Source organism: Rhineura floridana, chromosome 3 (genome assembly GCF_030035675.1).
Source record: "Rhineura floridana isolate rRhiFlo1 chromosome 3, rRhiFlo1.hap2, whole genome shotgun sequence".
Lineage (NCBI taxonomy): Eukaryota > Metazoa > Chordata > Lepidosauria > Squamata > Rhineuridae > Rhineura > Rhineura floridana.
The window spans coordinates 93,953,138-93,979,045 of NC_084482.1; the positions used below are offsets into that span (position 1 = coordinate 93,953,138).

Genomic DNA, 25,908 nt, shown 5'->3' on the forward strand with positions numbered 1-25,908 from the left:
TTTGGGCAAAGTTGCTCTGACATTTTCCAGACACAGATCTTGACATAAAATTGAGAACTAATGATAATACAACAGGCTTAAAATCTCTGTCTTTCTCAGACACACACACACGGTATCTTAAGCACACACCGTTCTGCTTTGCTGAAAATGTAAAGACTGTATAGGACTATTCCTAAAGAGCTAGGCTGAAGAATTTTCTCTCACACACCTTCTCAAAAAGTTCCATGATGGCATGGGAGAAGAGAAAAAGCAGGCACAATGCCAGTGTGTCCTGAGTTGCTTCAGTGGAAAGTCTTCCTTTACCGGATGTTTAGATATAAATTCAGCAGCTCTGGCTTATCAATAAGAACAGTTTAATATACTGTAATATAATGTGAAGATTCTGAGGATACAAGGGATAAGGTTCCAATTCTTCCTAGCTCTTCAGGAGATAAGGCTCAGCTTGTAGACACAACAATGCAATATTCTCTAAAGTTTGCTCATTTGCCGCCTACCCTGTTACTTTAGGAATAATCTTTGGATAGCTAGGGTCTCTAGCACATAGATCATTAGTTTTGTCTGCGAAAACATACCTTTCCAAAGCTGCCTTTTCCAATGGCTCTCAAAATTTCAAAATGGTCAAAGGTGACTATAAAGAAGAAGAAAGGTTTGAAAAATGAATGCCTCAGCTATTAAATATTTAAAATAACTAATTTCAGAATTACTATATAGTAGGAAGAACCATTTGTTCCTTAGTATGCAAGACTAAAAATTAGCTATTTACTCCAATATTAGTTGAATTAATATAGATATTCCACATTTTTTCATATTGATAGATTATATGTAAGTTCTCACTTTTTAATGGAATACTGTTTTATTAATATTTAATGTAAGGGTATACTGAATGTTAAAATATATCTTTGCACACATTTAGCTTTTTTCCCTCCTCATACCCCATCTTATGTTGAAACACACAATAACAGTTTTTTAAATGAAGTTCTTCTGTGTTATGATTATATAAGCTTTCAAGTTACACAGAACTTTTCTTCATATAAAATGGAAGAGACATTTCTTGCATTGTAAATTGCAGGAACAAACCACAGCAGAACCTGTAAATAATGTGATGAAAAACAAGATATAAATAATTTACATTTTAAAAAATCAGTCAGAATGAATCAAGTAAGGCAGGCCAAGATAAGTATTTATACAAACAATATGGTTCCAGAATTATATTTTATATTTTATGATCCATTCACATGCAAGATGATCCTTCACATAATATTATAGGTTGTTCTTTTGCTTTGCTTTGCTTTGCTTAAGAGGGGTAAAATCAACATGTTGCCGCCCTGGGCTCCAACTGGGAGGAAGGGGGGGATATAAATCTAATAAATAAATAAAATAATAAATAAATGTAAGAAAAGTAAAGAAATTGCAATGTAAAAGCTTCAAAATATGAATACTTGCACCAGTATTTTTATCTGTTCTGGTGTAACATTCCCATAATACCAGTATAACATCATGGTTTCCCATATTACACACTGTTATTTCTGCCCTAACCTAAGTATGTTTAAGCAGTCATCAGATACCAATTAGAAATCCACAATTCCAGAAACCTCACAAGAGGTTCTAGCAAGTTAGTTCAAGTGCGGTTCCTAAATCACTATCTTTGAATTCTACTCATACTAGCTCAAGTCCTCAGATGAGGATCAGGTAGCACTAAAGCCACAGAGCCATCAGTCAAGCAGTGATCATAATGAGAGCAGTCCAGTCTTCATAGCAGCCACAAATGTAATAGCACTTAAACCTCATTAGGGGGCTGATTGGAAGCACCAAATCAAGGCTGTGGATTAATAACAACATATCAGCCTTAATTATTGTGACCCCAGAACTGTCAGGTATTGCCAAAATGACAGAGTCTGAAATCAGGTTAATTTGCCTCATCCATCTGTACATTTCCAACCAATTAAGAAGTGGAAGGGAACAGACCATATGTTTCGCCTGCTTTTGCCCCAAACCCTCTGTTGCAACAAGGGGCAATGCAGCCTAGTGAAGATGTCTGTGATAAGTGACAGGGAACAGAAGAGACAGGAAACAAGACAGCTTGTTATACAGTCAAAGGAATACTGAACTGTGGCACTGCTAGCCAGCTGGTACAAAGTATTCTAAAGGATATATGAATTGAAGGGGAGGGGTGCGGAATCTGTGCGGGAATCAGACAATGTATATAGCTTTTGGAAAGAACGTTTTGAGTCATGGGATAGGGCTAGGTTAAAGACACTGATGGCATGCTGATACCCACTGTCTGTCTGTCTTCTCCCTCCCTCTCTTTCTCACACACACTTCTGAACAGAACTGAAATGCCAACTCATTTTCTCCATTGTGATTTCCTGTGACCTGTAGGGACCCCACTGTCATGATCCTAACCAGCAGCCAGGAATCTTGACACACAGGAGGAGGAACCAGTTGGATCAGGAATATCAGTGGTGCAAGGCACAGGGATGCTAAACCCAGACCCTGACACCAAGTTAGAAGCTGTCAACCAGAAGCCCCTTGATCCGAGTTTCCAAAACTAAGCCCCCCAGAGATAGCATCCTCTCAGCCAGATTGTCCTGTGATATTGCCCTGTGGCATTGCACCAAGGACTTCACACTTACTAGTGCTGGCTCACTAGTGCAAGAAACACATAAAGGAAGAGCTGACTGGGAGGTAAAGGAGTGCTAGACTCCACACAAGAGGAACATGGCCTTTAAGAATCTCTGCGAAAGGGCTTTAATTTGTTTGTGAACCACCTTCGGATTTCTTCTCAAAATGAAAGACAGTATATAAGTTCTTTTAGACATCCTTATCAGGACCAAATGGGATAAGAGGCCTCGGCTGACCTCCAGACCATGTCCTAGCAAGTTGTTTGCAAGGAGCTATCCAAGGTCTGACCAGCGTACCTGCCACCTACTCACCTAAGCCATTCTCAAGCATCTTAGTACCGCGTAGGCTCCAGGTTGCAGTCAGGATAGGACACTCACCTAGGGACTTGAGAAAACAGCTGCTAGTTTTACTACTTGAATTCTTTTCATTTATGCCAAAGTAGTTGGATTAGCCATTGCCTACTTCAGCATGCATTTCACAATGTCAACATCTCTGTCATCCAGTGAGCATTGGGAAGAAAGTGATTTAATTATCTGCCTATGTTTCATTCAACTTATTATTGACAGAATTATCATGAGGGACATATTATTGACAGAATCACCATGAGTTATGGCAGCAGACATTTTCTGAATTGCCCAGGAAGACAATTGAAGTGACACGCCAGTCAAGATGAGCAAAAGGTTTGCAAGAGATGGTTTGCAATATTGACATGCAAGACTTTCCCTGATCTTGCAAAAAAGCAGCAAAACATTTTATATGTAGAACAGCACAACTGAGATTCAACATTTGCTAATAAAAGAAATGCAACCTTAAGAATCACTCCCACCAAGCTAATATCCACCATCAAGAAGTAATTACATATGTTTAAATTGCTGCTAATCCACACATATTCCACAGTACAGTATTAAGGCATTACTGTATAGCTAGCCAATCAAAAATACTGCCCCAGAATTCCAAACGTGGCCAACAAATCGTAATTAAGATGGCTTCTATCAAGCTTTTTTAGAAGACTGAGACGGCAAGAAACTAGATGTTCTTACGATCAAACAACTGATACACAAAAATGGTTCTCCTCCCTATTAAATAAATCAGGGTTATCTAAATTTCTACTTTAATAAGTTCAGTATGTAGATGTACTGGGATCTTTGCCATTAACATGGTGATGGAAGAGGAATTTGGAGATTACATCTAAAGTGGTCATCTCTCAACTGCTTTTACATGCCTTGAAGTATTCCTAAATAGCAAAGAAGAAACAGGAGTTTTAACCTACGCTGTAAACTGAAAAGAGAAAAGTCATACTTGGCTCCTCCCTGCTTCAAATGTCTTCATGAATCAAGACCCTAAAACCAGGGTGGGGAACTGTGGTCCTCCCAATGTTGTTGAACACAACTCTCATCATCCCTGGAGATGAAGGGCGTTGGGATCCAACAACATCTGGAGGGCCACAGGTTCCCTACACTTCTCCTAAAAGTTCTCCCACAATTTCTGTTGCTTGATAGCACAGCTTAGAGGTTTGAAGAGAGTGGGTGACAGAAAACTAATTGAGACTTAGTTGTCATTGAAGTAGTCAAACTGTGTCTGGGCTCTACCATTGCAGATGGGGACTCCTATGAATGAATGCTCCCTGGACAACCCCCCCCCCCAACAACCTCCACATATTAAACTAGCATGTGAAGGAGAAGTGAATGTGAATGTCAAGCCTTCTCCTTTTCTAATCTTCTTTGTGGAGGAATCCTTTTTTTAATGGGAGAGCCCTCATCTACTGTCTGAAGTGGTATAGCCAATTGGTCTTCGACTGGTGGGTTGGAACTCACTACCAAGTCATGGCCTGACCCAACTAAGTTGCAACAACAGCACTATCACCATGCAGATATATATGATAAAGAATTAACAAATGGGTCCCCAAATGCATGTTTCAGTTAAAGGTGAGTTCTGGGTCAGAAAAGATATAAGAGTACTGGTATAGACCACTAAGAACTAGACCTCAGTTCCAAGGGCATGTGAAGAACAAGCAGGTTAAGTCATGCAATATGAGTTAGTGGGAACGTTATCTAAGATTATAGCACACATATTGTTGGGCAAAATAAGTGGTATATGTACACTTGCAGTCTAGTTTCACCAAATGAAACTAACAACTTATAAATATCAAATTTTCTTCTGTTTATTATCCATTAGTAGTTCTGGCCTGTTGAAAACCACCCAGAGAAGACTTTCTGATATTCTGTAAGTGAAAACCAGTGATGTTATTTTGCAAGCTAGTATGGCATGTTTTTAATCTTTCTGTAAATCAGCAGCTGTGCCTTTGAGTAAATAACACGGAAAAATAGTGCCATCATTGTTTTTCTACTTGTAGGCAAGTAAAGTCCCTTGAGATATCTGTTTAGAAGAAAGCAATTATCTTTTTCAACAGTTATGGCATTGCATAATTCTAAAAAGTGTTCTAGATGCATAATTGTGTTTTAAGCTGTGTTCTGAACTTGGGAAAGACATTTGTTTGATTGCCATGAAGACTTCATTTCTGTTGACCCAGAAGTCATATACAAGTGTTATTTAATGATCTGAAATCTATAGGATACTTTTTGCCAAATGGTGTGATCTTGAATGTTACAATCACATATATATTTATCTCCCACACAGTTTTGAAATCAAAATGTTTCTGGTAATAGACAAACCAAAGAAATAGAAAAAACAAACAGAAAAATAGGGGAATGGGTATGCAAGTCTTCAGAAAATTAAAGATCTGACCAAACAATGTCTATACAATACTCCCAATAATTGGAATACCTAGAACAGTATAAATGTGAAATGTAATTCCTGGGTTGGGCCCAGAGATGTGGGGGCATAACATTTCCCAAAATTGTAAATCTTCCAGAAATTTTTCCAGTACTTTATTTTTACATGGAAACATTCCCTATTTCATAAGTTCACTGGTAACAATGAATGGATGCCAGCTACAAATATTTATTAGACAAGCTTAGCCGTTTCCAGGTTTTTAGCTTTGTTTACTAAATACAAGTAAAATAAATTTGCTAAATTAGTTCTGTCCCCCATGCTGTTCAACATCTGCATGAAACTGTTGGGTGCGGTCATCTTGAGCTTTGGAGTGCGTTGCCATCAGTATGGTGATGACACGCAGCTCTTTGCATCTTCTTCAGGTGAGGCTATCAATGAGCTAAAACAGTGCCTGGCTGTGACAATGGACTGGATGAGGGTTAATAAACTGAGGCTCAATCCAGACAAGACTGAGATGCTGTTAGTGGGTGGCTCTTCTGACCGGATGGTGGATGTTCAACCTGTCCTGGATGGGGTTGCACTCCCCCTGAAGGAGCAGGTTAGTAGCTTGGGGGTTCTTCTAGAACCATCTCTGTCACTTGAGGCTCAGGTAGCCTCGGTGGCACGGAGTGCCTTCTACCAACTTTGGTTGGTGGCCCAGCTACGCCCCTATCTGGACAGGGATAACCTGGCTTCAGTTGTCCATGCTCTGGTAACCTCCAAGTTAGATTACTGCAATGCACTCTAAGTGGGGCTGCCTTTGAAGATGGTTGGAAGCTGCAGCTTGTGCAAAATGCAGCGGCCGGATTGGTAACAGGGACCAGACGGTTCGAACATATAAAACCGATTCTGGCCCGCTTGCATTGGCTGCCTGTATGTTTCCGAGCACGATTCAAGGAACTGGTTTTAACCTATAAAGCCTTACATGGCTTAGGACCACAATACCTGATGGACCACCTCTCCCGACATGAACCCACCCGTACACTACGCTCAACATCTAAGGCCCTCCTCTGGGTGCCTACTCTGAGGGAAGCTGGGAGTCTGGCAACAAGGGAGAGGGCCTTCTCAGTGGTGGCCCCCAAATTATGGAATAATCTGCTTGATGAGGTGCGCCTGGCGCCAACACTGTTATCTTTTCGGTACCAGGTCAAGACTTTCCTCTTCTCCCAGGCATTTTAGCATGTGTTGTTAATTTTTTTAAAAAAAAAAATTAAAATTGTGTTTTTAAATTGTTTTTTGTGTTTTAAAATTTGTATATTTGTTTTTATTGTTTTTAATTGCTGTAAACCGCGCAGAGCGCTTCAGCAGACCCAGAAGCAGCAGACCCAGAAGGAGAAACGGAGGAAACTCCTGAGAACCCAGCTCCTTCTCCCCCTCAGCTGCAGAGCACCCCAGACACAGCTGAAGCCCTTCAGCCAGATGCAGACAGGGAACAGGATACTCCCCCCTCACCTGCAGAACGTAGACAGCAGAAGGTCAGGCAGAAGAGGGGCAGGCCTTTCCACTTAAGGACAAAACGCTGAGGGCTCACACCTGCTGACAAACCTGCTCCTTAAAAGTCAAACCTTGGCTTCAGCTTGTTGCTGACTACAACGTCAGGCGTGACCACTGTGTGTCTTCCTATCCCCTGAACCTTGACTTGGACTGATCTCTCGGCAAACTAGACCCTCTTCTCTTCTGGATTTCTGGCTTGGCACATAAGCTTCGAACTGCTTCCTCCTTGCTAGCCTGGCAGATTTATAGCCAAGCTGCCGGCTGAGGACTTACAGCCTGGCAATTACCAAGGAATCTCCAGCCCTGCCTGCACCCCCACCGACACTGCTGTCTCAGTGAAGAGCTGACACTCGGTGATCACCACTACTCGACTCCCTCTCTGTCAGAATACCGTATCAAGTACACAGTTAGAACCATCCAGGCAGAATCCAGATCCCTCATGCAGGCATTAGTAATATGTTTGTGAGCATCAAGCTCATTGCTTGTTCAGGACAAAGGCATCTGAAATTCCAGTTTCATATTTTTGTTTCCAAACAAGTGGAGCAATATGCACAAGCTTCTTGTGTGGAAATGGCCCTAGATGGTAACCCTATAAACATTTCCTTGAGAATAAGTCTCACATTTTGCTCTGACTTCCAAGTAAAAAAATGCATAGGATCTACCTATTAATAATTCAGATATTAAATGTTAGCTGCTGGGCACTAAGCCCCTACAAATTACTAGCTTAAGAGGGAGCCAAGTTATTTTGGAAGTCTGGCCATAGTTATATCTTTTTTGAAGAAAAGAAGCCAACAAAGCTGCTTCAAAGCACTTTGGAAAATCTGATGCTACATGCTGGCCTGGCCCCATAGTAAATGAACTCCAGTTTTCATGGACTTTACCTTGATTCCACCACTGGCAGTCAAAGAAGCCACAGACGAGGGCTCTCAAATGTGATCCTTGCTTGTTGCAGGTGCTATAAGGCTCCCCAACAGATAATTTGTGTGGCAAGATTGTTATTGGGGTAAGTAAATTAAAAGAAAAAGAGAAAGGTCTCTTTTTTTTTTTTCAATAATTTTTATTCAGATTTTCATAAAACATACAAGACAAAATCATAAAACATTCAAAGACAAAAAACAAAATCAAAAATAGTTAAACAAAAAGAAAAAAAGAAAAAAAAAACAAAAATAAAAAATAAAGAGTAAAATATTGACTTCCCATTTGTCAAAGATCAAATCAGTTATAAGTCTATAATATATAACAATCCTGTCTCTTAAGTCATATTATAAAATCACTTTCCTCCAGTAGTTATCTTACTTAATCATCAAATCTCATAAACATTACTTTATTCTTTCCACAAAAAGTCAAAGAGAGGTTTCAATTCTTTAAGAAATATATCTATCAATTTTTTTTTCCAGATAAGCATATCGATTAATCCATCTCATTACTAATTATGATAATCTTATTGTCATAACCATAGTCAAAATAAACATTTCAATTAATCCATCACATCAGAATCTGTTAAGTTCAATAATTTCAGTAGCCATTGTTCTATTATCTCTATTAGTTCCATTTTCCATCTTCCATCTTCAGTAGTCTTGTTAAGTCCAGTAATTTCAATATCCAATCTTCCATTATCAGTATTCCATAATAATCTTGCTGTCAAAGCCATAGTCATATAGTAAGAGTCTGATGGGAATTACCTCTATCCCAAATATTTTCTTGCCATCCATTCTGAATAGGTTGCTGAAATACTGCTGTAAAATCATATCTCTGTTCTTTTTTTCAAAATACACTGGGTCATCTCTTAAAAGTTTTTCCATTGTCACATGGCTGCAGTTAATTCCATAGATTTTCTCTATATTGGGCTCCATCACATCATTCCAGTCCAGAAGATTATCCATGCCATTGGTAACTTTATCTCTAGAATCTTCATTCATTTCTTCAGAGATAACATTGAGTTCCAAACAATAGATTTTATTTCTAAAGTCCATAGACTCCAAATCTTGTTCCTGTTCCACGTTGGTTCCAATCTCCGGGATCTCCTCTCTCACAGGGACCCCTATTCCAGTCTCCAGGGTCTCCTCTCTCACAGGGACCCCTGTTCCAATCTCCGGGGTCTCCTCTCTCACAGGGACCCCTTCCAGGGTCACCTCTCTCACAGGGACCCTTATATCTTTAATCTCCTGCTTCATTTTACTCAATTCAATTTTCATTATCTCAATCTCATCCATTATTTTCTGAAACATAGTTATTTCCAGATTTTCAGCCACTTTCTTAATTGCCATTTTAAAAGAAAAATATAGGAAAACCACTTCTTATTTCAGCAACAATTGGGTTAATTCTCCAAACTTGGTGACATCACAGTATAAACAGAGCAGACAGCCTTATCTCTCCAATAGTTAAGTAAACAAAATGCAGTTCCCAGGATCGAAACAATTAATGGCAATCGTCAAGAAACAGATTCGTCAAAATAAAATAGACCAAAAAGAGAGTAGTCTCAAAACAGTATAATATTTTTCAAAATAAAAATCTGGAATAGAAATCCCTCTTCTGTGTATATCTTTAGAATGCAAATCCAGGACAGCTTTTTGCAACAAAAACAGAGATAAGCTATTAATTAGTGCGTAGCAGAGAGAAGTTATGGCTCCCCAGTGAGATGTCAAAAACTGATCAATCTGGCAAATCTCTTTTAAACAGCAACAATTTAAGTCAAGTAAAAGAAAAATATAGAAAGAAGGGTGCTTGCCTGTTAGTGCGTTCTCTCTTAGAAGATAAGATGAACGTTCGCTTTATCAGATAGAGCTTGCTGTTGAAAATCCGTCCCACCTTCGTCGGCTGGACCTCGTCCCATAAATTAATGAGATCTGGTCGTCCCAACAAAAATAGGCTTTGAGGTTAATCTCTTCGTTTCTCCCTACCCGGGAGAAGTTTAATCAGTCAAAAAAAAAAGAAAAAACTGACTGATATATCTGAATAAGCTTCTTTTGAGGCAGGAGCCCGTCTCAAAAGCAGGCACAGGCTAAGTCACCCTTCCCGGAAGTCAGAAAAAGAGAAAGGTCTCATAGGCTCACAGCTCAAAATCCCTCAAGAAAGAATATAAGATTAAGAAGCAGCAGAGGCACATTGATATCCAGCTGTGACCATCACCACAAAGGCCAGGGATATAGATGGATATGTCATACTGATCAAGAAGAGTGACGAAGGCTACTTTCACATTGCATGTTATTCTGACAGTTTCTTACCTGGTCATTTGCACCAGTATTCTGGTGTAGGAACAGGTAGCAGCTTCCCCTTCCTCTATGCCTCTGCCTCCTCAGGTGGATCAATATGCTTTGGACAGTAGTTTTTAAAACAACAATCAAAGCCTGAAGATGGAGCTGAATGAAGTTTAATAAAACTATAAATTCCATTTTTTAAAAAAAGAAGCTGAGCCACATTCTGTAGCTGAGAAGCTACTGGTACATCAGCATACACCAGCAGAAATGCAAAAAAAAATATGCCTGCACTATATCGTGCAGTGAATGATGGGGGAGCTACAGTGTGAATGTGTATAACAGGCATGGGACAAAAGCAAGATGTTCATTGCAGCAGTGTGAAAGACATTTGCACAAAATGCCAGTATAGCAACTGAAAAAGCCACAGGTCCTTAGTGCAACAGGTACAGGTAAAAGAAATTTTAGGAATCAGGACAGAAGTGCTACCATTTTAAACTACAAAACTAACACAATAAGCTCCATGTGTGAGAGCAGCCTAAGCACGATACAAAGGTGGTGTGATAAAGTTGCTTTCTGGGAAAAGTCAGGGGACTGGTCACACCTCCGTTGGCAATTCTCTCTATTATCTGAAGAGCTGGTATTGGGTTCAAATATCAACATACACAAAATTCTCTTGGTGACTTCAGCAAAGCCTTACCCTATATCTACAATGTAAGAATAATAACCCAGGCCTGCCTTACCAACCTGATGTAAGGATAATCTATATAGTTTTGTTCTTTTATATAAACTGCTTTGGGGGCCCGTCTTAAGGCCAAAAATAAACATAAATAAAGCTAGTACTTTGAGTACATGACATGCACCGAAGAAAAACTCCACACTGAACCTTATTGGCCCTTTGAGTCACTTGATTCCCTGCAGATCTGGCGGCCACAACATCACCTTATACCATCTGCATGTTGGCAGTAGTGAACACAGTAGTATTCAGCTGTCTTAGTGGCACTTGGATCCTGAGAATCCTTGGCTCAAGACTCTCACTCCTTACAATCAGCCAGACATCCCACAACAAGTAGCTGGATTAAGACAAGTCCTAGCCCCAGACATTCTGAGATCCATACCATCTCAACTGTTGGTTCCATCACCTCCTAGTCCTTTCCTTGCTGCTGCAGTATATCTGTCTCTGCCTGGACACCCCACCCTCTCCATTCTATGTACAATTCAATGACAATTCGAGTTTTTCCAGCTCCCTTACAACAGCCCTTGCTCGCTCCTAGAGCTGACAACCACAGAGCAGATCTTCCAAAAGAAAAAGAAAGCATCCTCCAGAGACAAACCAAACCCCAGCTTTAGATGCAAATGTCAGGCAGGTGCCTGACAATATGGGGAACATGCCAGTTTCCTGGAGGTGTTCAAAGTTGCACAGTACTGGACTTTAATTGCCTCTGGGAATCAGGTAATTGACTCTTTAAATATATTTTCACTATAATCATTGCAGAATTCAATTAACAGCAAAACAAAAATATTAAAACTAGGGAAAAGAGCTTAACTTGTCACTAGTGAGATGAATTACTTTTTAGCGAGTAATTAGAACCAGAGATTTCCCTATAAATTGCAATTCCTTAATTACGGAGGCCAAAAATGGATAGGGTGTGTATCACAGCTATGTTCACAACAAGAGCACGCTCCCGTTGCCATTTTCAGCCCTGTAGAAATTCTCTCTCTCTCTCTTTCTCTCTGTGTATGTGGGGGGTAGTGTAGCATCATGATTTGTGATACACTCAAACATCTGATGCACTTTGCAGGGCTCCTGATCAAGTGGTTGGGTCTACTCTTCTCAAATCTGAGAGGATATCAGTGTAAATTTGCACAATATCCCCATCGTGCAGATGTTTTGTCATATTTAAGTTGGTTTGGTAGGTGTGGAAACATCTAGAGAGAAACATTTCAGATGAAAATGATAATTTTTAAAAAATATCCTACTTGCAGTATTATTTTTAACAACCTCTTAAGCTTCCATCTGGAAGCATCTTAGATCATTTCTAGTGCTCCACTTGAACACTTCAGCTACATTTTGAACAGCACTAGGAAAAATTCAAATAACTGCCTAGGGAATTTCTCAGGTCAACCTACCTCACATGGTTGTTGTGATTATAAAATGGGATAAAGCTTCTTGTGTACTGCCCTGAGGTCCTTGGAGAAATGGCAAGCAAATGTATTATATAGTAGTAAGGTACATGAGATCATCCCATTTTATCTTCACAACCAGCAGAAATTGACTTATAGCTATGACAGCTGTTCAGTTTTTTAGAAAGTGTGGGAGATCCAGTCATGGGTCTGCTGATGTCCCATCTTTACTTGTGCCTTTGGTTTACATTTATTGTGCAGCTGTCAAATGGGACAGTGTCTGGGGCCATTCAAGGAAGCCAAATGTTGCAAATGTCAGGACAGACAAAAGAAAGTACTTCTTCACACACAGAGCGCATAGCTAATCTATAGATTCACTCCCACAGGAGGCAGTGATGGCCATCAACTTGGATGGCTTTAAAAGAAGATTAGACAAATGCATGGAGGATAAGGCTATCAATGGCTACTAGCCACAATGGCAATGTTCTACCTCCACTGTTAGAGGCAGTATACCTTTGAATGCCAGTTGCTGGGAATCACAAGTGGGCAGAGTGCTGTTGTGCTCAGATCCTGCTTGTGGACTTCCCATAGGTCTCTGGTTGGTTGACCACTGTGAGAAAAGGCTTTTCTTATATTCTTATGAAGCCAGATATCTCTAGCAGAGATCTGAATCTTTAACTACTATATCTTCTTCAGTGGCCTTGGGCAAGTAATCTTCCTCAGTTATTATGACAATGCAACACAATAAACCCATGTAGCCTGCCTCAAGCAACGTGCAGAAAAAGATGCAATTACAATGAGGCTGTTTTCTTTTTTCTTTTAAAAAGTCATATACACCCTTTCTTCCACTTTATAACTATTCCTCTTTGAAGGTGGTTAGAGATGGGGACAGGCCCAGCTGCTCAGTGAATTTCATGGCTGAGTAGGGATTTGAACTCAGATCTTCCCACTCCCAGCTCAACACTCAGCTGACAATCTCCTAGTATAGAGTCAGACAGTGGTTGGGAAGAGTTGCTTGTTGAAGTTCATTTTATCATTTTTTTTCCTACAGACAGGCAGGTTCAGGGAGCAGAAAGGGAGTTCATTAAATTCTAGGCTCTGTCAGAAATGTATTCCTTTGTTAGTTTCCATCTCTTAGAGAAGTGTACCTTCAATGCATTGGTCTAAACAACATGAATAATGAATCCCTTGATACTGTACCCTGAACACTAGCACTGACATAAGTGATAAATGTTTACTGATAATGACTTGCCATGCCAAGATGCTGAAAGAAGAAAAGGTGCACTGATGATGAACTCAACAGGAAGTTTCAATAGAAGCATATTTTACTAGGACATTGTTTTTGCTACTGGAATCTGACACATTCTGTGTTGATTCACTAACATTGGACTGCCCTACAAATTTGTCAAAATGCAAACACAATTTGGGTTGGTCTTTCACAGTCCAATCCACTTCCTCTGTGTAGCTTGGAAGAATTTGGAAACGTGCCTCTGGGCATATGGTGAGCGGTGGCAACACCTGCAATCAGCCCAAATAATAGAAACAAGACATGTGCTGTGTGCTGATCTTGTTTTAGCAGGGAGGAACCAACATTATTAAGACAGTTGATATAGTTCAGATGGTCACTTTAAATATGTCTGATTTACTTTGCAATTTTAGTTACGTTTCCTATAGGAAATCATTTTCTTTTGTTTCTATTTCTGTGAATATGTGAAGTACAGCAACACTTTGCAAAACTTACACTAAAAAAACTCTGAAAATAATTGTGGAATAATGGCACTGACTGTTCTGCAGAATAGTCTCCAGTGGACATGAGGAGTGTCTCAATTTGCACAAGATAAAACAGTGGGAGGTGAAATATATTCTAGCGAAATTCTAGGTGTGCCTTATGTTTTTAATTGTCCGTGCCCACCTTGCCTTAAATGAAGTGGTTTAAACATAGCAGGCTGAAAACATGCATCCTCTTTTTTCCAACAGCTAGAGTCATTCCTGAAGTAGCAACATATTGTAATCAGTCTGATTTTACATCAAACTGCAGTTTCAGATTCAACTGTTAATGCACCCAAAATAGAAAAACATAACCTCCACTTTGAAACACAAAAGGCTGTCTTCACTATCATATGACATTGACCAATAAAAAGGCTTTGAAAATAATAAAAATTAATTTGACACAGATTTCTAGGATGAATAATGAGGGAAATAAAATTTTCTAGATTAGATTCTCTGTAGAAACATTAGTAACACAGGAATGAAACAAAGTAAGAAGAACACCAACAAACATACAAAAATGTAATTCTCCATGTTTGGAGATGGCAGGTATTGCCACCACTCGTCATATGCTCAGAGGCACATGTTACCCAATTCTTCCAAGCTACACAGGAAGTGGGTTGGACTGTGAAAGACCAACCCAAATTGCGTTTGCATTTTGACAAACTTGTAGAGCAGTACAATATCTCAGAGAGGAGGTCAGGTCTCCCGCTCCCCTGGTGCATTCACTATAGCTGCCCAACTGCCCTGCTTTTTAAAGTTTGATAGAAATATATATGGGCTATAGGTATGTTCTTGAACCGCAAGGTTTTTTGCCTATTAGAGAATATTATTAAGATAGCCTTGTACTTGTTCATACATATAGGCTCTTTTTTGTTCTTCTACGTTTGGTACAGCAGTGTACTATCTATTTTCATCATGAAAAAGAAAATGAAATGGACTGCCTTCAGGTTGATCCCAGCTTATGGCAACCCTAAAATTGGGTTTTCATGGTAAGCGACATTTAGAGAGGGTTTACCATTACTTCTCTCTGAGGCTTGTCCTCCCCAGCTGGCTAGGGCCTGCTCAGCTTGCCACAGCTGCACCAGCCAGCCCCTTCCTTGTCCGCAACTGCCAGCTGGGGGGCAACTGGGTTCCTTGGGACTATGCAGCTTGCCCAAGGCTGCACAGGTGGCAGGGCACATAACCCCTGAGCCACTCACTGTGGGGGTGATCTTTAGCTAGCCCTTTATACCCAGGAGACACGAGTGGAGATTTGAACTCACAGTCTCTGGACTCACAGCCAGGCTCTCCTCCCCACTGTGCTATACTAGCTGTTACATTTTCATCATACCACGTGTTTATCACAATGTGTGTATGCTGTATCAATTGATTCATAAGTAAAAGTCTAATAACAATTATTTTTGGGGAAAAGACAATTTCCAGAATACTTTTTTGGCCATCTTAAATGTGTCCTGGAATGTTGGGGTTCAAGTACAGATAATACAGGATGCTGCAAATCATTTGGCAGAAGGGGATATGGAGCTCTAATGGAAGTCTCATTTTCATCCACTGAAGTCTGGCTTAGTGATCTGCCCATTTTAGGTGGAAGTAATCTGGACCAATTCAGTCCTTGGTAATCAGCTACATGTTCAGAGTTATCCTTGACAAGATTGTTATCAGAATGTATACTTCTGAATGAAATAAGAACAAAGAGAAAACTCATGCTCTGATGTCCAAGCTAATATTCAAGCCCAGATAGGTGGCTTGTTGAGGAAAGACAATCAGCGATAGGTGGTAGGCACACAAAGGTTCCATCAGATCAAAATCAGCGCTAGATGTAGACTCAAGAGAAGGGAGGTTGAATGGATGATGATAGGAGCAAACAGGAAAGGGCCAATAGGATGCAAAGGTATGGTAGGATTTGAGAAAGCGAACTGGGAGGACTGCTTGTTGTTGAACAGTCCAAATATCGAATTCTGGGAGGTGGAGAACGAGGGGGGGATGGGAGGAGGAAAACTTAACAAATTTGTTGTGAGACAACAGTTTGTGACTCTACTCAGTACTTAGTTGCTGCACACATTTCCCAAAGTAAGCATACATGATTAAGCAGTCCCTTTTACTGATCAAGAAGCAACAGCTTGCAGGCATAATAAAATGCTGGTTATCAACAGGAGTGCTAACCTGGGTTTGTTTTATGATTCCTTGAAGAATCCTGAAGCCAGCCACGTGGCTTTCCTTTAACGGGAAACAATCTGTCCTGTAAGATTAATGGTGTCTAGGTAGCATGTTAATCTTGAATACTGCTGCTACATGGGTCACAGATCACAAGAAGCATAATGTAGTTGCTGATATATAAAATATTGTTAAGTAATATCATTCTTCTCCAAGAAGAATGCTCCTTCCCCTAGCATTATGGATTTCCCACATTGTACTGCACTTCCCTACAACATAATGAATTCCTTTTAAAATGCCAGTGTCTTAATTTTTAACATTTTAATCTTGGAAACACTATTCTGCATTGCGGAGAAGGTGAAAGCTTCTAGCTTCTCAAAACTTTTGGTTTAGACAGAAAGAGAAAGCCATGTCCAAGTCACATGCCTGAAGAAGAGACCTTACAGAAGCCCTGCAGCTGGTAGATTTATTAACAGAGATTTCTCAGCATCAAGGGACTATCATTCATTCTGTGGAAGGAACTTTAACCTGGAGGCTGCAGCAGCGAAGCCCAAGCACCTTGCTCCCTGCACCACCATGGCTGTTTACAGGTGGAAAGAACTCCTGGCCCTGATCTCTACTGCATTGTGGCATCATCACATAAAAGCATTGGACTTTTGGTGGCTACTAGGGGGTCATCCTGTGTGGACGACAGGGTGGACAATTTTGTGCTATTTCATAAGACTTTTCCTTTGGATGAACATTTTTAGTATTTGTTTTTTTTCAATTTTTTAAAATGTATTTTGTAAATCTCTTCTGGACACCTTTGGATATGTGAAGGATAGAGATGTAAAATTTCTGGAAATTTTGAAGCCATGGAAAAAAACTGGGTTTCCCCCCCCCTATTTTTTTCAGAAAAAAATCAAAATTTTCAGAAAAATTGAAAAAATGCACTTTTTACAGATTGAATGTTATTTCAGGAACATAAAATGTAATTATGTACAAGTTGGTTTGGCATAAAATTATCACATTTGGTATATTAAAAGTACATTTTATTTAAACAATTATCACAAATCAAATTTACTTTTTTAAATTTTTACTTTTTTTGGTAACAAATGGATCTACAAGATCCTGAACTGTAAGGAACACCTGATCCTAACACTATGGAATCTCTTTTTCAAAGAGGTGAAAGTGATTTGAACAAGGAATAACTGCTCATGATGTATATGCTCATCTCACTTCTACCTCTGTTAGAAAGTTTGTGCAGGGCTGATCATTTTTAATTACTTCACAGGAAGATAAGAGGCTGCCTTATACCAAGTTGGATCATTGGTTCATGTATTGTCTACCCTGAATGACAGCGGCTTTCCAGGATTTCAGACAGGGGACATTTCCCTATGTGAAGTTGTGGGGGATTGAACACAGAACATTCTGCATGCAAAGCAGGTGCTCTACCACTAAGCAACGGTCTCCTAAAATCCTGCAGAATGTATTAAGATATAATACATGTTTGTATGCCATGAGAAGTTATGCTTCTATCAAACCACTTTCCTTTTTTTAAAAATATATATATATATGCTTCCCAACCTATACTTTTTTCGCTATCTGTGCTTCTCAGTGCTTGGTTAGTGCATATGCATGCAAAGGACTTCTAAATGTATGGGTACATATACGACTGAGAGCATGTACCAAAAGACTACAGAATTTCCTCCTAAAGTGTCCCACTTTCAAAAAAGTGGAAAAGAAAAAGAAAAAAGGCTATTTACAATAGATGCCAATGCAAAATGCTTGCATGCACAAGAATATAATTTGTAGTTCCCAGGAAAATTTCAGGGTGGCATTGCCCCATCATAGTTTTCAATTAATTTAATGCATGCATGAACAGATAAAAAAACCCAAACAATAACACTATTAATTTTGAAACAAGGCCAATAGTTATTCTAGCCAAATATGGAGGGAATTGTTGTCCGTGCACTTACTCAGCATTTAATACAGGGTCCAGCAGTAACAGCATGCAATAATGGAAATTACACAGGGCATCACCATAAATTTCCTAAGTACACTATCAATCTAATCATCAAATAATTTGCACCAGCAACTGCATGCCTGAAAAGAACAGAGTCCATACTTGCAGAGTGCCCTGAGGATGAGCATCTTCTAAAATGAATGAAATTTGGTTTTAGGTTAACGGAGTGGAAATTGGCTGCAATGATTATTACAGAATCAGAACAGGATGATTTGGGAGATTAGAAAAGAATACACTACTGGGACAATTGCTGTACTTTCAGAAGGAACAGCACTAAATGCACTGCAGACCATGTAAAAAAACTTCAGTTTATTTTTTGTACATCCAAGCCAGGAGAATTTTTTTTAAAAATGTTTTATCTATTATTACATATATATCTTACCTTTCCTCCAAAGAGCTCAAGGTACAATCATGGTTCTCCCCTCCCAATTTTATCCTCACAACAACCCTGTGAGGTAGGCTAGGCTGAGAGACAGAGACTGGCCCAAGGTCACCAAGTGAGCTTCATAGCTGAGCTGGGATTTGAACCCTGGTCTCCCAGATAGAGTCCGCCACTCCTACTACTACACCACACTGGCTCTTAAAATGGGTCTTTTGATCAATACTTAACTTCTTGTTTTGTTTCCACCATACATTCTGAGCAAGACAAAATACTACAAAGCTAGTATCTTTATCTGTGACAAATTTCATATTACTTCCAAATTAACATGTACCCTCCTAAATGTGAAAAATTGAAATGGACTGCCTTCAAGTCGATCCCAACTTATGGCGACCCTATGAATAGGGTTTTCATGGTAAGGGGTATTCAGAGGAGGTTTACCATTGCCTTCCTCCAAGGCTGAGAGGCACTGACTGGCCCAAGGTCACCCAGTGAGCTTCGTGGCTGTGGGGGGATTCAAACCCTGGTCTCCCAGGTCGTAGCCCAACACCTTAACCGCTACACCACACTGGCTCAATGTGTCATACCACAAATGTACATGTGTATGTTTTGCCATGTGTCCACAGTGCAGGAGCTAATCACCATTCAGGGCTTTCTGCCATGAAGGTGCCTGGCAATACACACACTTGGCATTCATCACATATGATACTGGATGCACAAAGGCACACACAGTTTCCTACACTAAAGTAATACCAATATCATTTCCCACACATGAAGCAGCCCTCAGTTCCCTGCTGGGGAGGAAATGAATCCTCAAATGTCTTGGAAATCATAGATGACTCCAACCTCACATTCAATGATCACAAGAAGACATTGTGAAACAATTCCATCTGTTGTTGATTTTGAAAGAGAGATAGCAGGGCCTCCTTGGAGCCCCTTTTCCTTAACCCTGAAAAAATGTGTGCTGCTGACTATGGGTACTGTGTGGAGAAACCAATTTGAACATGCTTAAAGCCATTCAGTTATTGCCGCACATGTCCCAGGGCTGAACCCTCATATAAAACTCAGTTCTGGAATTAATCTGTGATGTACTCCATCTCAAATTAACTTTGGGATTCCACAAGACCATGGACTTTCAAGTGGCTTGAGGGAGTGTTTCACCTAATCACAGCCCAATTATCCAGTGCAGTGAAGGAACATATTCTGGAACAGAGCAAGACTGCAAAAGTGTATGATACGTATGTACATGATATGTGCTACTTCATAGAAAGCTGTGCCAAAGCGGATCCAGATCATTGCTCTGCCCTTCCAGTGGGGGTGTAGTCGTCCAGGGACATGGAGGGGGGGGCATAGACCCATTACTTTTTTGGGAGCAAGGTTCCAGCCAGGTCCCTATGTTTGAGCCAATCGGTAGGAAAAGGGAGGGTGTTAAGTCACTGAGAAGAGTCCCTGTCCTTTCACACTGACTGGAGCTAACCAGAGTGAAAAGAAGTGAGCTCAGCCACTGAGCAGATTGGCTCCTGGGGGGGGGGGGTGTCTGTTGCAGCAGATTGTGGACTTGCGAGGCGACAGCGACAGCAAGGGAGAAGACGGAAAGTGGAAAAGGGAGTGTGGCTGTGTGGGGTATGGCATGACTATCATGAAGGGACCCTGAACTTCTGAATTTGCCATTACACTACTGCCTTCCAGTCGCATCCCATGTCATGAGGTGCAATGAAGGCAGTGCTCAAACCTCTAAACTGAGCACAGCTTGCCTGGGCTGTGTGGACTCTCCCCTAAGTATTACTCCACTTTCAATTAGACTGAGGCAAAAACTGCTGTCTCAGCTGTGACTTTGTTTGTGAAGAGTGACCAGCTCCAAAACTGTCTCACTGTTGGCAGAAGGCAAGGTCCTGTAGAGCCAGAACTTGTACTGAAAAAGAGCCCTGCTCAACAGAGACGCTTTAAAGGTCTCTATCCAAAGATACAGGAACTGTTCAGGTCCCAGACATCTGGCACAAGAAAGAAAAAGTTCTGCAAGGACATAGTTCATGACCTACAATCTAAACGCATACAGCTATATCATGCCAATAAATAGCAGTCATGCAGTGGAAGCCCTGAAACAAGGAGATCTTGAAGGAGTGACTGTTATGTAGTGAAATTTGTCCAGTGGCATGGATTTTGAAACATTGCTCTGGATGGGGCCTCGTCAGATTTGCTAGCCTTTAATTAATCTACCTGTGGTGACTGCACAATCATGCTCTCTTGGCTCTATCCTAAAATGAAACCGGTACACAACTTACAGGAGGCATAACTAGACATGAAATCAAAGAAGTGAAGGCTCCCTATAGATCTCCCATTACAGCGTTCATAATCTGTGCTCATCATTATTAGGGATGCTGGCAAAGTATGCCTGAGCCAAGCTCGAGAACAAATTTCAGGGGTTCACTAAAGCTGACCTCAAAACAGAGGCCAGCTTTAATAAGCCCAACAAACTCTCATCTGGCTTTGCCTTTGATCTGAGCTGGAAGAGAATGCCGGGGGTGTGGGAGTGCAGAAAGCGGCTTTTGATCTAATCCTCAATTTCACCCAAGCTGCATCTGATCCCACCCCCATAAGAAGTAATGGAGCCATTCATTCCTGGGAAGGCAGTGGGCGAAGGCACCTGTAAATAGGCATGATGTTTTTGAGTTCTTGGAATGATTTGGAAGGATAACTGGAGTTCTTCCAATTTTTTTTCCAGAGGGAAGCCTCAGGAAAATGTGCTGTCTCTGGCTATCATATCATAATTAAACAACTCTAACCCTAAACAAAGTCACTGGGCTGTAATGGCCAGAGTGCTGGGCAGGAACAATTCAGGTTCAAATTCCCACTCAGATGTGAATTTGCTCCAGAATATTAAAAAAACTCTTCTAGTCCACGTTCCAATCAAATATAGGCCTCCAGTAGAGAATTAAAAGCAATCCATTACAACAAATACAAAAAAAGATCAGAACTGATAAACAAGCACCACTAAGATGCAGAACTAATGTCACTGAGCCTTTGATTGGCACCTAAACAATATCAAGGCAGGTACCTGATATATATCCCTAAGGAGTGTACTCCAAAATCTGGGTATTCACCACTGACCTCCCCTCTGAAGAAGGGAATGCCCAGGATAGGGTCTCAGAAGAAGATCTCAACAAATGGGCAGTTCATATGGAACCAGCTGGTCCTTAACAGCAGGCATGAGGAACCTGTGGCCCTCCAGATGGTGATTATGATTACCACTACTATTACAACTACCACCACCACCACCACCTAACCTTTACCCTAAGGTCCCAGGGTGGGTTACAGGGTGGGTCAAGCTGGCTGGGGCTGATGGGAATTGCAGTCCAGCCACATCTTTGCTGGGAGCCAAGATGGCGACGGGGAGGAGGAGGTGGCGGCCGGGGCTCCTTATACCTACCCGGAGAACTGGAGGGGATTCAAAGCTCTCATTGCCGCCCAGTACACCGGTGCCAAGATTAAGATTCTCTCCACTCCACCACAGTTTTGCTTTGGGCAGACCAACAAGACCCTGTAGTTCCTGAGGAAATTTACAGCTGGGGAGCCCCACTGCGGCCGTGCTCTTTGGGCCGCCGGCCCCCGGCTCCCACTCTTCCATGTCTCCGCCCAAGCTTGTCAAGCTGGAGCCGAGGTGGAACAGCTGCTGGAGAATGAGGGAGAGCATGCAGCGGGAGCGGGAGCCGGGGCCCAGCAGTAGCACTTTTAGCAGCAGCAAGAGCCTCGCTGCCAGTGCCACCGGTAGAGCCGCCAACACCAGCAGGCCTCCCAAGACTCTTCCCCGTGCAGCACGCCCCTTCCTCATGCCAGTCCCGCAGCAGCCTTGGCTTGGCCTCAAGCACGCAGGCAGGCTGGTGGCGGTGGAGGCGGCCATGCCAGCTCGGTGAAGGAGGCAACAGCAACAGCAGCAGGTCTGTTTCTTCAGGAGCCTTGCCTGCATGTTCCCTCAGGACTAATCTAACTTTTGCCTTCCTGAGCGCTTCAAGGAGCGAGTTAGCTACCGGAAAGGGCCTACTGTAGGCACCAAGCCTCCTTCCATCAAGGGACTCAAGGCAGCGTACGTGAGGTTTCTTTGCAGATATCCATCCAGGCCTGACATACCCAGACCTGCTTAGTTCCAGCTAGGTAGTGGACTCATGGACTTATGTGCTTTTAGACGGTACCTTGGGGCCACTTTTAGCGCTGCAAGTGTTAAGTTGGAAATGTAGATTGTGATGGTTATTGTTATTTAACTCTTGTAAATTGTGTTTTGTAAAGTGTATTGCTTTATTATTATTATTATTTATTTTATTATTTATTAAATTTATATACCGCCCGACTAGCAATAGCTTTATTGTTTTATTGATGTATTCTCATATTGTATTTTGATATTTATGTCTTCTGTAAGCCGCCTTGAGGGCTTTGGGCCAAAAGGTGGCATATGTATGTGTGAATGAATAAATAAATAATCTTCACTGTTATACTGCCATCCTTTTAGCATTTGGGACTGTTTTTTGTAATATGTATAGAAGAGGTAAAAAGACTAATACAGGTAATACAGGAAAGAGAACCATGGAAGATGTCAATATACAAACTGTAGACATCAGAACACAGTCCAAGATGCTGAACTATACTGAAACCACCCTCAATTAGATTTTCCAAAAAGTTCCCTATAACGAGCCAAATTTTGGGCCACCCTCTTTCAGTTTCACTTAACACAGAATAAAGCCCTGATGATGTGCTTAACCATCCTTTGAGGGCAGAACTAGGCATTATAGACAAGAGAGCCACAACAGATTCTCGTTCTATGAACACAGACTTCCTGTGCCACTGAGCGGTGAAGAAAGGAGCTGCACTTCTAAGGGTAATGTCAGTAGGGGCCCTTCACAACAAGAGAGGCCAACATGTACAAAATGGCTTCCAGGATCTTGCCCAACGAGCCTCTTCTTAAAAGAACATATCATAACCTTGCAAGGGCAACAGCATGCAAAACCATTTGTAGTGTTGCCTACTGGCTTGCAATCCTGCTTTTCCACAGGCTCAGTCCCAGTCCCAATCCCAAAGCTTCAAAGGTAGGCATCCCAAAAAGGATTAACAACAACAGAAAGAGAAGAGATATCTGCATTGTGTGTCCTGTGACTAGCAGGCAGCTCTTTCTCATGAGTGGTGTTGTCGGATTGCACAGACATATCTCTCTGCCAGAGTCTACGTGAACAAGCTAATTCAAACACCACTCAGGGTTGACGTGTTCTTACCATCTTCATTCTCATCAAATGTCAGTGACTTGCTGGAGGTGTTTGCGCCCATGTTTGATTTGGATGGGAACTCGGCACTTACATCATCCTTTTGTACAAAGCGCTAAGGGCGAGCCATTATCTCACTCAAACTAGGCAGATCTGTAGACCTTCTTGACGGTGGACCCTGGAGGGAAAAAAGGAAGGGGAAAAAACAGCACCATGGCTGCTATCAAAACTGAAAAACTATATGAAGCTCACAATTTCATCACACCTTGACAAGTGTGTTAATAAAATATAAATGGAAGGAGAGCCCTTAACAAGGACACACAAGGACATCTGCTAACACAGATTTCTTTTACTCCAAGCGGTAGACCTACTGACCTTTCTCTGACTGCCTCAACAAGATCCCCTATGCCTTTTGACATGCTTCTGCTAGTGTGGCTGTCTCCTTGCTTTCGATTCAGAACAGCTAAGCTGGTGAATCCTGCTGGTATAAGTCCCACCTCTTTATGAAAATCTGAGTTTTGCTTAGTAAACATAAGAAACAGACAGTGTGCCACTTTTTTAAAAGAAAAAAACCCTTCGTCTTTGCTACTCTGAACTAGAACTGAGCTAGTCAGAAAGTAAACATTTCATTTGAAAGGAAGCATATTAAACTTTAATACAGTAATAACCCCCTGAAAGTCCCTAAGAAGAAACACAGAACCATGCATGTCAAAACAGAAGGTTTTTGTATTTGCGTCCCCACTGCCGCATATTCAAAACCACTAGAACATCCAGCAACTACTTTATGAGACGGTTCCATATAACGAATGCATAAATCAGGCTAGACATTTTTCACTATGGTGCCCTGATTCATCGTTTCTTACGCAGTCTGCTGGCTGCAGAATTGTCTGAACCTTTAAGCAGTAATGCAACTTCAAGCATTTATGTGTAAATATAATTAATAAGGTCTTCAACCTTGCATATATAAGTGGAAATGATGCCCATAAGGTTTAGCAGGATAAAAGGAAGTGCTTACCCACTCTGGAGGCAAGAAAAGTTTCAGAAAAGGGCAACCAAAATGATCAAGGGGCTGGAAGAAATCCCCTGTGAGGAAAGGGGCTTTTTAGTTTAGAAATTAGGTAAGTGCAGTGGCATGATAGAGATGTATAAGATTATACATGGTAAATAAAGAGACAGTTCCCCACCCCACCCCATCCTAATACTAGAACCATGCAATAAAGCTGAATGTTGGAAGACGTGTGAACTGCTTCTTTACACAGTGCAGAGTTAAACTGTGGAATTGGCTCCCACAAGAAGTAGTGATGATCAACAACCTTTGATGGCTTTAAGAGGGTTAGACAATTTCTTGAAGGATAAGGCTATCAATAGCTACTAGCCAAGATGGCTATGCTCTGCTTCTACGGTGTGCTCTGAATACCAGCTGCTGGGAATCACAAGTGGGGAGAGTGCTATCGTGCACGTGTCCTGATTATGGTTTCCCCATGGGCATCTGGTTGGTCACTGTGAGAACAGGTTCCTGGATGAAAAAGGCCTTTGGTCTGATCCAGCAGGGCTCTTACATTCAAGGAGTTGCCTTATCCTACTGCCATTGCTATTTAGTGAAGCTCTGCACTCCTTCTGGTGCAAGTTCTCCTGAATGGGAAGAAAAGGCAATGCCTACACACAAACAATGAATCAAGATGCAGCATAGATAGCAGGTGTTAAATGCACATCTGACCCCCAAACGTGGTGTGTGCATGTGGCACCCAGGACAGAAATCTATTCATTTTTCTAGTGAGATGTTAACATTGCAACTTAACAATCCTTCAGACTCTAATACGATTACAATCTTTTAGATACTTCAGAAACCTTCAAAGAGAGGTGGCATAGAGCCTATGCTTTGCATACATAAGGTCCCAGATAAAAGGACCTAGCAGAAAGACCTCTGCCCTAAGAACCTGGAGAGCTGTTGCTGGTCAGAGGAGACATTGCTGAGGTGAATGGACAAAATATCTGACCTGATATAAGGCAAGTTGCTTTTTTTCTATACACCTCTTGCGTCACAAGTTCATTTCTATCCTTGGCTTGTGGAATACTATAATCTGAAGTGTGCGGGGGAACACGTGGAAGATCATGCCACAAGACAGGGGTTTAGGTTACATGATCTGTAGT

The 25,908-nt window shown here is 41.2% G+C and overlaps 1 protein-coding gene across 1 annotated transcript in view; it reads right to left on the minus strand.

The window, feature by feature from the left end:
- The window catches only part of STK32A (serine/threonine kinase 32A), a 126,761-nt gene that overhangs the window by 93,278 nt on the left and 7,575 nt on the right, over positions 1 to 25,908 (minus strand). The window contains exons 2-3 of the mRNA XM_061616936.1: positions 23,770 to 23,935; positions 573 to 628 (exon numbers count right to left, since the gene is read on the minus strand). Coding sequence (XP_061472920.1) covers positions 573 to 628; positions 23,770 to 23,821 — 108 coding nt within the window. The 5' untranslated portion in view covers positions 23,822 to 23,935. The remainder of the gene's footprint in view (positions 1 to 572; positions 629 to 23,769; positions 23,936 to 25,908) is intronic.